This window comes from Polypterus senegalus, chromosome 9, assembly GCF_016835505.1.
Source record: "Polypterus senegalus isolate Bchr_013 chromosome 9, ASM1683550v1, whole genome shotgun sequence".
Lineage (NCBI taxonomy): Eukaryota > Metazoa > Chordata > Cladistia > Polypteriformes > Polypteridae > Polypterus > Polypterus senegalus.
Genome location: NC_053162.1, coordinates 129,501,497 through 129,514,389, shown reverse-complemented (window position 1 = coordinate 129,514,389; position 12,893 = coordinate 129,501,497). Strand labels below are relative to the sequence as shown.

Here is a 12,893-nt window from a genome sequence, read left to right as displayed (position 1 = left end):
ATAGCACATTCCCAGTACAAGAAATAAGGGATACAAAGTGAAGAAAAAAAGAACAAAAAAAATGTAAATAGCTACTTTATGGTTGCCAAAAAGTACATATATTCAATGAAAGAAACTTCAATATAATATAGTAATTAAAGTTTAAAAAAAAAGGGGGAACAATAGCTGAAAAGGAAATAGAATGTATAGTTATGGCAAATGTTGCATTACAAATGGTCCAAGTTGCAAGTTGCAGCAAAATCTTCCACTATGACTCATAATCATGTTTCAAAAGGATGTTGTGTTCAGTCTGCTTAGCTGTTTTTCCTACTTTATTCTGAGAACTAAAAATGTAAAACTGACTTTCAATATTCACTTATAATTTGACAGGGTACAAGAGGCTGTTTCTGACATCAGCACTGCATCAACGCTGTTTAATACTATAGTATGTGGCTCGTTTAGCAGCTGTTGCAGGGGAATATCTGGGAAAATACAAATGTAGCTCTTTTCAAATATAATCTCCTGTTTCTGTCTGGGAAGGGACATGTTTGGCCTGAAGTTTGTTGAAATGGACAATAAGGCTTTTTGGTTTTGTGGCATTCGATCCACATATATGTGTTTTTATTTTTCAAGTTATAATTTTGTCCATTTTTTTTAAACTAGTGTTAATAAAAATATTTTTTTTAATCATTTAATTTTGGAATGATATTCATTATAACAATATTCATTTTATAAGCTAATATAAGATGAAGCCATGATCAACTAATGCTCTTAACAGTTTCCCTCAGGTTTCTGAAATAAAATATTAATAGGTCTTAAAATGGTTGTGTTATTGTAATTACTACTATTGCATAACAGTTAAATAAAAGTGATCAGATTTAGGATAACTTGCAAGGTGTTTTTTTCTGGGAATAATATATTGATATTTAAATTAATTCTGAACCCAAAAGAATCATAGAATTCCTTTAATTCATTAAATATATATGGACATCATAAGTATGGATATATCATCTATCATACCATATCAACCACATAAACTAATACTTTTTGCACAATCCAGCAAACCTCTATAGTTATTTACACATATAGGTCATAAAGGGTTCAATAGGAGTGAAAAAATAAAAACAATCGGTGACAAGGGGCAGTCGTGACAGGTTTCACATTCTAAATTAATGTAGTCAGCTTAGTTGTTTACGTGGAAGCTACTTGGCTAAAGTATAATAATTTTTATGCATATACATATTCAGGTAATGCAGTGAATAAGAATTGCCATTCAACTCTCAAAGTTTTTTTTAAGTATCCAGAGACAGAAGGACTTCACAAAACTCTTTACAATTGAGGTATAATTGAACATACATCAAAAATTTGAAATCTTGACTTCTGTTTGTAATGACCATGTTTTCTGTTTTTGTAGAGATTAGAAGTGTGCTCTTTTGTATATGCATCATCATCATTTTCATATATTTTTATCATTTTCATATATATAAATGACCAGTTGTACTACTTGCATGGTATACACTTTGTTTTTGTATGAAATTTGTAACATAATTTTTCCCTCAAATGCTTTAATTGTTTTTCATATAGTTCCAACAGATATGTCCCAATTTACATTAGTTTTTGCAAAAATACTAATTTTCATGGAGAAAAATATAATAAAAAGTTCATCTGATAGGAATTGTTGGTTACTGTAATTCACCAGCTTAGAGTGCTTGAAATTCTGTTTTAGCATAAGCAAAGCTACAAGATTTAACAGAGGGAATCAGAGATTACCTTAACAAGCTGTGAAGGTGATTGCTTTTATAGTACATAAAAATAACTTTTATAAAATACCATCCACTCAAGTTTTGAAGGTCTCCGAAGCACTGCAATACATCACAGTAGTTGGCAATTTTTTCAATATATCTGTATAGGGTTGTCCAGATCTAATTATGCAGATCCAGCTAGTCTGGATGACTTTGATTTATGCGGGGACGATTCCAGTTCGGCATGAAGATGATTCTTCATGTCGTCAATTCGCACACTTCTCGATGGTCTGGGATTTTTTGGGTGATTTTCTATGTAATTAACTATGTTTACTAACTGCTATTGTGGGCTGCATCAGGAGTGGGCAGGAGGAGGAGTACAGGAAGCTAATCAAAGACTTTGTTAAATGGTGCGACTCAAACCACTTACATCTTAACACCAGCAAAACCAAGGAGCTGGTGGTGGATTTTAGGAGGCCTTGGCCCCTGATGGACCCTGTGATCATCTGAGGTGACTGTGTGCAGAGGGTGCAGACCTATAAATATCTGGGAGTGCAGATGGATGACAAATTGGACTGGACTGCCAATACGGATGCTCTGTGTAAGAAAGGTCAGAGCAGACTATACTTTCTGAGAAGGTTGGCATCCTTCAACATCTGCAGTAAGATGCTACAGATGTTCTACCAGACGGTTGTGGCGAGTGCCCTCTTCTATGCGGTGGTGTGCGGGGGTGGCAGCATAAAGATGAAAGACGCCTCACGCCTGGACAAACTTGTTAAGAAGACAGGCTGTATTGTAGGAGTAAAGTTGGACAGTTTAACATCTGTGGCAGAACGACGGACACTAAGCAAACTCCTGTCAATCATGAATAATCCACTGCATCCACTGAACAGTGTCATCTCCAGGCAGAGGAGTAGCTTCAGTGACAGACTTTTGTCACTGTCCTGCTCCAGTGACAGACTGAGGAGATCATTCCTCCCCCACACTATGCGACTCTTCAATTCCACCCGGGGGAGTAAATGCTAACATTACCTAAAGTTATTGTCTGCTTTTTTTTTTCTTTTTCTTTTTTTTGTCATTTTTTTTATTTTTATTACTATTTAATTTAGTTGGTCTCGTCCGATGCGAGAGATGGACGTCTGAAGTGGAGCTCCGCTAGCAGTGGTGCTATTTTTCATATTATTTGCTTATTATTCTGAGATATCCTGTATTTATTCAACCCGAGAGGGACCGCTACAGTATATGTAAACACATATAAACATGGCCAACAAGAAGGGGTCCAAAGAATCAAGACTAAAGCTACATCCAAGCTGCGATCAGCAAGCCCTAGTTCGAGATACGGCCTCTCAGAGACAGACCTGGATCAGATGGGCGAAAGTACAGACTCCTCGGGACCACGGTCCGCTACATCGTCGCCGGCTGAGAGCGAAAAGGGGAGCGAAGGTGCGATCGTGAGTGCAGATGTGGATAGCTCGCCGATTGGAGAGGATTACCTGAAACTGGAAAAGGCCGGGAGGTCCGCGGCTTCAGTTACGCAATTACGCTGGACTGGAGCAGCGGGACACCGCTTCAGCAGAGTCTGCTGCTTCATCTACGGTACAAGAAGGCACATTTGAGCTATCTGAACTGAAAGTGTTGCTCGCTGAGCTCACGCAAGATATAAAGAAAAGCGAGAAGGCTAATGAGAAAGCAACGGCAAAGGCACTTGAGAGACTGAAACAGGAATTAAAACAGGAGATGAAACAGGCCAATGAATGTCTGCGACAGGAAATCCAACAGGCAAATGAAAGGCTGCGACAGGAATTCCAACAGGCAAATGAAAGGCTGCGTCAAGAGGTACAACTTGAACTTCGACAGGTGCTGGGTAAAATTGAAGAGCGCATTGAGAAAAACTCGCTAAACTGAGCACGCTTGCTGATCGATTGGAGCATCTTAGTGAGACATTCACGAATCGGATCGAAATAGCCGAACATCTAGCTGCCAGTGCCGAGGAAAGAGCAGTAAATGTCAGTTCGGAATGTAAAAAACTCGGAGAAAAACTTGGAGACAGACTGGCTGCTTTAGAAGATGGGAATAGAAGGTATAATGTCAGAATTGAAGGCTTGCCGGAGAATCGAGAAAGTTTAAACCCGGTGAAATTCGAACTGAACTTTTTCTAAAATAATCGGGGCGACTTTAAAGCAGAATCTGAGATAGCAGCGCTTACGCACGCGGATCAAACACCGCCAGACCCGACCAAGATCTTTTATAGTTCGTTTTGAACGATTATCATTTAAGTTAGAGGTGATGGAACTCCTCAGGAAAAAAGGAAGATATTATATATGAAGATTGCCACATTCGCGTCTTCCCTGACTTCTCTCCAGCAACAGCTATCAAACGCCGCCTTCTATAATATTAAACAGCTGCTACGGCAAGCCAATGTCAAATACGGCCTCCTGTATCCGCAAAACTGAAAGTGGAATGGCAGGGTCATTTCTATGTTTTCGCTAGCAAGGAGGAGGCAGAAAATGAGTTAAGAAAGCTGATCCCGGGACTATTCTGATACATAATTGTGAGTCATGGCGGTAAATGATAAAGCTAGGATTAATAATCTACTGTCTGATCTATTTGTTTTAAAATACGGGTTTTTATCAGCATATATTCTCATATTCTTATATTATTATTACTTACTTATTACTTATCATTACTTAGTATTACTAGGGCTAAATGTTTATGTTTTATTGTGCTTAATTACGTTTTCCTCCTCTTTTTTCTTTTCTAATTATTTCATGTGTACCCTAAATGAGACTGTTCAATATCATACCCTTGGTTTGCTGTTATTGCTATTACTGCATTAAGACTTGTTATGCTTGTTTTGGACACATCTTTAACACCATCACCTGGGTTTATTATCTGGGGATATCATCTTAATGCACTAAAATTGATGAAGATGATATGTGTATATATATATGTATGTATATATGTATATATATATATATATGTATATGTATATATATATATATATATATATATATATATATATATTAAGTGCAAAATTCTTTTTTTTTTCTTTTTCCTCTTTTAAAGACTATATTGGTAACAGATATCTCTATCTTTTAACCTTAAAGCCACTGCATGGGGGCTTGATGTGCTTTGGACGTGCTCTGTCTCTGGGTATGTCAGAGGACTGGGACTGCATGAAGTGGGTTTTAGCCTCACCTGGGGAGGCAAAAAGGGAGGGTGGGGGTTAAGGGGAAGAGAAAGAGAGCAGGCTTGATCTATATCTAATCTATCATCTCAATCTTTATAATTATAACTATCAACGTAATAATAAGCTGCATGGCAACAACTCTTGGGGAATAGGAAATTAAGACCTAAACTATTTCACTTCCAGTTAAGACTATAATATGACACCAAAAACTCAGAATCAGTGTCTCCATGATGGGACAGTTAACTTCGTAAGCTGGAATGTTAAAGGCCTGAATCACGAATTAAAGAGAAAGAAAGTACTTTCTCACCTAACAGGTCTAAATGCTAAAATAGTATTTTTACAGGAAACCCACTTACTAAGTAAGGATCAGTTCCGCTGCAAAAGACTGGACTGGCCAAATGTTCCATTCTAGTTTTACAAAGAAAACTAGAGGGGTGGGAATTCTCATACATAGAACAGTACCATTTGTAGCATCAGATGTAGTATTGGATCCTGAAGGGAGATATGTGATGGTCATGGGAGACTTATCTAACTGTAAAATGATTTTGATAAATGTTTATGCACCTAATGTTGATGATAAGGAATTTATACAAAATTTATTTGCATCCATTCCCAATCTGAACACTCATAAACTTATAATGGCTGGGGACTTTAATTGTGTTCTAAATCCACTTTTAGATAAGACTTCCTCCACAGGGGAACGCAACTAACACCGCAAAGATAATTACAAAGTTTATAACTGATCACAACTTATCAGATCCCTGGAGGTTTTAAACCCAAATTCAAGAACATATTCTTTCTACTCACCAGTACATCATTGCTACTCAAGGATTGATTACTTCTTTATAGATAATAACTTCTTGCCTAAGATTAAATCTTGTAAATACGATGCTATTGTTATTTCAGACCATGCTCCGATGATCTTGGAGCTGAAATTACTAAGCCCCATACACTCACCCCAGATGCCGCCTCAATCCGCTTCTATTAGCTGACGAGAATTGTACTGAATTTATATCCAAACAAATTGAATTCTTTCTAGAGACAAATACATCCCCTGAGATCTCTGCAGGAATACTCTGGGAAACTCTTAAGGCCTTCTTAAGAGGACAGATTATCTCATATCTTTCCCACAGAAATAAATCCCGAAGAAAGTAGCAGAGATAAAAAGCGAAATTACTAAAATAGATGAAGAACATGCCAGACTACCAAGCGAGACTCTACATAAGAGGAGGCAGGCTCTACATTCAGAATTAAACCTCTTGACAACTAAAGAAACCGAACAACTAATTTACAAATCCAGACATCATTATTATGAACATGGAGAGAAAGCTAATAAGCTTTTAGCAACAAATTCACAAGCAAGATGTATGCAACGCAATCTCGTAATTACTAACACGAATGGAGATAAAATCATCGAACACAAAAATATAATGTACACTTTTAGAGACTACTATAAATCCCTATATACTACTGAGTTTAAAGAAGACAATATACAATCTAATGCATTTCTGGATAAATTACAGATACCACAAATTGACGCTATTAGTGTGGAGGAGCTCGATAAACCTCTGTCATTATCAGAATTACTGGATGCTATAAAGTCACTCCAAGGTGGAAAAGCAGCAGGCCCTGACGGCTACCCTGCAGAGTTTTACAAGAAATTCTCCGCTCAGCTAGCTCCCTCCTATTAGCAACATTTACAGAAGCCAGAGATAACCAATCTCTTCCACAAACCTTTCGCCAAGCACTAATCACTGTCTTTCCAAAACAAAATAAGGACTTATTACAATGTGCATCATACAGACCAATTTCACTTCTGAATAACGACGTTAAAATACTCTCTAAAATCATAGCTAGAAGGATGGAGAAAGTGCTCCCTCAGTAATATCACAAGACCAAACTGGATTTATTAGGGGCCGACACTTATCTTCAAATCTTCGACGCCTGTTTAATGTAATATACTCACCAACTAAATCAAACACCCCAGAAATATTATTATCATTGGATGCAGAAAAGCATTCGACATGATTGAATGGAAATACCTTTTACTATTTTGGAGAAGTTTGGGTTTGGCCCGAACATTTGTGCATGGATTAAATTACTGTATACTAACCCAGAAGCTTCAGTTTGCATCAATAACATTTGCTCAGACTACTTTAAACTAGAACGTGGCACAAGACAAGGATGCCCTTTGTCACCACTGCTGTTTGCAATTGCCATTGAACCACTGGCAATACATTGTCGAAATACTGATCAGATAAAGGGGATTAGCAGAGAAGGACTGGAACAGAAAATCTCATTATATGCAGATGACATGGTACTGTATATATCGGATCCAGAAAATTCTGTGCCTGCAGTCTTAGCAGCACTCACAGAATTTCAAAAGCTCTCTGGTCTCAGAATTAATCTGAATAAAAGTGTACTCTTTCCGTGAATTCGCAAGCATATAATATTAGATTAGACACCCTTCCTTTTATCATTGCAGAACAGTTTAAATACCTCGGGTAAACATCACAAGTAAACATAAAGCTCTTTATCAACAAAATTTCGTCGCCTGTATGGAAAAAATTAAACAAGACTTGCATAGATGGTCAACCCTTCATCTCACACTAGCTGGAAGAATTAACACTGTTAAGATGAATATTCTTCCTAAGCTCCTTTTTATTTCAAAACATACCAATATACATTAATAAATCGTTCTTTAAGCAATTAGATTCAACAATAACCTCATTTATTTGGAATTCTAAACATCCACGCATCAAAAGAGCGACCCTACAAAGACAAAAGGCAGAAGGTGGCATGGCTCTACCTAACTTCCAGTTTTATTACTGGGCGGCAAATATACAGTCGATAAGAACCTGGACACAAATAGAAGAACATACACAGGCATGGACCGCAATAGAAGTAAAATCCTGCAGTACTTCTTTGTATTCCTTGCTTTGTGCTCCAATAAACACACGCTATCGGCAATACACTAATAACCCAATTGTGCTCCACTCACTTAGAATCTGGAACCAATGTAGAAAGCATTTTAAGACGGAGAAGCTTCTTTCTGTGGCACCCCTGCAAAAGAACCACCTCTTTCAACCCTCACAAACATATGCAGTTTTAATATCTGGAAAAATTTGGAATTAACTTGCTTAGAGATCTTTATATAGACAACGTCTTTGCATCCTATGAACAATTACATTCCAAATTTAACATTCCAGCTACAAATTTCTTTCACTATCTTCAAATCAGGAACTTTGTTAAACAGAACCTTCCAGATTTTCCTCATCTTGCACCCTCATCCACGCTGGAAAAATTATTGCTCAATTTCAAGGAGTTAGACTCCATCTCTACAATATATAAAATCCTTTTACAATCCCTTCCTTTCAAAGATCCAAGAGGACACTGGGAAAATGACCTCTCAATTAATATATCAGAAAAGGAGTGGAAAGTAGCAATGCAGAGAATTCACTCAAGCTCCATATGCGCAAAGCATACAATTATACAACTCAAAATTATATATCGAGCACATCTGTCTCGACTAAAACTCTCCAAAATGTTTCCAGGGCATGATCCAACCTGCGAACGTTGCAACCAAGCCCCAGCCTCACTAGGTCACATGTTCTGGGCCTGCTCCAAATTAACATTATTCTGGACAAAAATTTTTAATTACCTCTCAGACAGTCTTGGACTCACAATCCCTCCTAACCCATTAACAGCTGTGTTTGGGGTTCTTCCAGAGGGTCTTAAAGTGGAGAAAGACAAACAAATTGTGATTGCATTCACTACACTGTTGGCACGCAGACTTATTCTGATAAACTGGAAGAACCCAAACTCTCCTCTTTTAAGTCAGTGGGAAACTGATGTGTTATATTATTTAAAATTGGAAAAAATCAAATACTCAGTTAGAGGATCTGTGCAGACTTTTTCAAAACATGGCAGGATCTAATCAGTAATATTTTGAAATGATTTTATAAAGCACAGAGAATTTGTTGATTTAGGTATTTTTAAAAGCCTTAAATTTTACACCGTTTGGCTTGCTCTCTCTCTCAAGGGTGGGGATCGATCTGTTCTTAGCATAATTCTTTTTTTTGTAAAAACTTGATTGCTATGTATTGATTGTAATAAAATTAATAAATAAATTAAAAAAAAAAAAAAAAGAAGAAGTGTGCTCTTTTGTATATGCATCATCATCATTTTCATATATTTTTATCATTTTCATATATATAAATGACCAGTTGTACTACTTGCATGGTATACACTTTGTTTTTGTATGAAATTTGTAACATAATTTTTCCCTCAAATGCTTTAATTGTTTTTCATATAGTTCCAACAGATATGTCCCAATTTACATTAGTTTTGCAAAAATACTAATTTTCATGGAGAAAAATATAATAAAAAGTTCATCTGATAGGAATTGTTGGTTACTGTAATTCACCAGCTTAGAGTGCTTGAAATTCTGTTTTAGCATAAGCAAAGCTACAAGATTTAACAGAGGGAATCAGAGATTACCTTAACAAGCTGTGAAGGTGATTGCTTTTATAGTACATAAAAATAACTTTTATAAAATACCATCCACTCAAGTTTTGAAGGTCTCCAAGCACTGCAATACATCACAGTAGTTGGCAATTTTTTCAATATATCTGTATAGGGTTGTCCAGATCTAATTATGCAGATCCAGCTAGTCTGGATGACTTTGATTTATGCGGGGACGATTCCAGTTCGGCATGAAGATGATTCTTCATGTCGTCAATTCGCACACTTCTCGATGGTCTGGGATTTTTTGGGTGATTTTCTATGTAATTAACTATGTTTACTAACTGCTATTGTGGGCTGCATCAGGAGTGGGCAGGAGGAGGAGTACAGGAAGCTAATCAAAGACTTTGTTAAATGGTGCGACTCAAACCACTTACATCTTAACACCAGCAAAACCAAGGAGCTGGTGGTGGATTTTAGGAGGCCTTGGCCCCTGATGGACCCTGTGATCATCTGAGGTGACTGTGTGCAGAGGGTGCAGACCTATAAATATCTGGGAGTGCAGATGGATGACAAATTGGACTGGACTGCCAATACGGATGCTCTGTGTAAGAAAGGTCAGAGCAGACTATACTTTCTGAGAAGGTTGGCATCCTTCAACATCTGCAGTAAGATGCTACAGATGTTCTACCAGACGGTTGTGGCGAGGGCCCTCTTCTATGCGGTGGTGTGCGGGGGTGGCAGCATAAAGATGAAAGACGCCTCACGCCTGGACAAACTTGTTAAGAAGACAGGCTGTATTGTAGGAGTAAAGTTGGACAGTTTAACATCTGTGGCAGAACGACGGACACTAAGCAAACTCCTGTCAATCATGAATAATCCACTGCATCCACTGAACAGTGTCATCTCCAGGCAGAGGAGTAGCTTCAGTGACAGACTTTTGTCACTGTCCTGCTCCAGTGACAGACTGAGGAGATCGTTCCTCCCCCACACTATGCGACTCTTCAATTCCACCCGGGGGAGTAAATGCTAACATTACCTAAAGTTATTGTCTGCTTTTTTTTTTCTTTTTCTTTTTTTTGTCATTTTTTCATTTTTATTACTATTTAATTTAATATTGTTTCTTTGTATCAGTATACTGCTGCTGGATTATGTGAATTTCCCCTTGGGATTAATAAAGTATCTATCTATCTATCTATCTATCTATCTATCTATCTATCTATCTATCTATCTATCTATCTATCTATCTATCTAATAAGTTATAACGTAATGAAAATTGCATAATTAGATCTGGACCACCCATTATCTCTCTCTGTAATGAAAGACCTTCTTAAAGGTCTTCAATTCATATAAAAAATAAATAGCCACCCTAACATACAACCTTACTATATAATTTGGTAAGTGGACCAGTTTAAAAAAAGACAAGCATTAACAATGTTTTGATTTAATGTACTCAAAATAACATTCATAATTCTTAATATTTTAACATCGCTGACAAGCTGCATCACCACAGAATAAGTCATCCATTGAATGACCAGCAGCAAGTGCTCCTATAAAATTGGTAAGCCTGCAATGGCAAGCATTCCTTTTAAGAATTACATGCCACCTAAAAGAGCCATGTAAAGAGTAAGTGAATCCATTCTTGTACACAGTCCGAGCTCTACATTGGTACCAAGAATGGGACAAAAAGAAGACCTGAGATGCAAGATCTTTAGTGTCATTTGAAGCTTTAGTACAGCAGGGTTGGGAGCATGGACAGGGGGTGCAGGAAACTGCCGGCAGGGCTTTTGGAGCTTATGGAGCTTATGGAGCTGGAGAAAATGTGTCTGATCGAGTAGCCACTGACCCCAGGGGAGCCATATGAAGCATGGCTGGTGGTAAAACCACTCTGTTGGACAAAGTGTGCCCATTCTGCTAGACTTTAGTGGCATACCAGGGCAGCAAATATCCAGCTGTGCCTTCCTCCACATTTCAAACTAAGTGACTGAACTCCAGCTTGTACCAGGATCAGCCAGTACTTCATTTGATAAAAAGATGTAAAGCAGACTTGGACAGTTTACTGACATCACCAGAGGTCCTTCTGCAGCGTTTTTGAGTCAGAAGGCGGAAAATAAACTCAAGCAAGAACAAAGACCTGTCATTCATGGCAAGGCAACTGGGATGGATGAATTGTAAATGATAAAAAAAGTTAGACTACTATTTATTTAAGTTTGTAGTTGTTTTTTTTTCTTTCCATAAATATGTGTGGTTTTAAAATATTAATTAACATTCCTTTATGTATCCTGTTTTGTTGTCACAGTGCCTGGCAATCTTGGAAACCAACTTGAGGCAAAAATCAACAAGCCATATGTGGTGCACTGGTTATGTTACAAAAAGACAGAAGACTTTTTTACTATTTGGCTGGATCTCAATATGTTCTTACCTATAGGGATTGATTGCTGGATCGACAACATGCGGTATGTAGGATCAAGTCTTGTCTATGTTTTCTATATCTATCTCAATCACATTGAAAGTTCAAGTCTGTTCTCATGTGTAAATAGTACAATAACATGCTTATCTGACTGTCTCCAAAATACTTCTTGTTCTTCATTCTCTTCATTTTTTCCCACTTCTATGTCAGGTCGATGTGCTTAATCAACCTTCTCCAAACAGCTGGTTCTGCATCTCCTTGCCAGTCAAGCCCTTTTCAGTCAGATCTTTTACTTTATCCATCCACCTTGTTTTGGCCTTACTCACTTTCTCTCCCCCGTACTTCCATTCACATCACTTTTTCCAATATATTCATCGTCTGTCCTTATTACATGGCCATACCACTTCAACCTACTTCATTGTACTTTCTTAGACATCTCTCACACTTTTTTGAACCTCTTATTTTCTCATTTCTGATTCTGTCCTTGTTTGTAACTCCACACATTCATGTCAATATTCTCATTTCTGCCATACCTAGCTTATTCTTCTGTGCTTCCGTTACTGCCCATGTCTCAGCTTCATATATCATTGCTGTTCTTACCACTGACTTAAAACATTTAAACTTCACCTTAATTCTTTGTTCACACAATACTTCCGATACTTTCTTCCAATTGTTCCATCCACACTGCACTCTATGGCTTATCTCTGCATCTGGTTTTCCATCTTGGGCTATCACTGATCTGCTTTTTTCAATAGGTTTCCCTGCAGACTAACTTCTGAATTATGATTATTATTAAACCTCATGTATTATGTCTTCTTCCTATTTGTCTTCAATCCTCTATCTTTCAAAGCTCTTCTCCATTCTTCCATCTTCCTCTCCACTCCATCATTTTCCACTCCAAAAAGAATGCACCAGGGGTTGGTCTTGAATTCCATGATTCAACACGTCCATAACCAGATCAAAGAGGTGCGGATATAAAAAAAAATCCCTGGTGCAGATCTACTCTAATTGGAATCTTGTCTGTTACCCCTGAAACTATGTTTTCACTCCCTCATACATATCCTGGACAATCCTTAGATAATTCTCTGGAATTCCTTTTTCTCTTACC

General features: G+C 37.5%; 1 protein-coding gene across 1 annotated transcript in view; it reads left to right on the top strand.

The window, feature by feature from the left end:
* lcat (lecithin-cholesterol acyltransferase) overlaps positions 1 to 12,893 on the top strand; it is a 54,904-nt gene that overhangs the window by 15,957 nt on the left and 26,054 nt on the right. Inside the window, exon 2 of the mRNA XM_039763840.1 lies at positions 11,675 to 11,831. Coding sequence (XP_039619774.1) covers positions 11,675 to 11,831 — 157 coding nt within the window. The remainder of the gene's footprint in view (positions 1 to 11,674; positions 11,832 to 12,893) is intronic.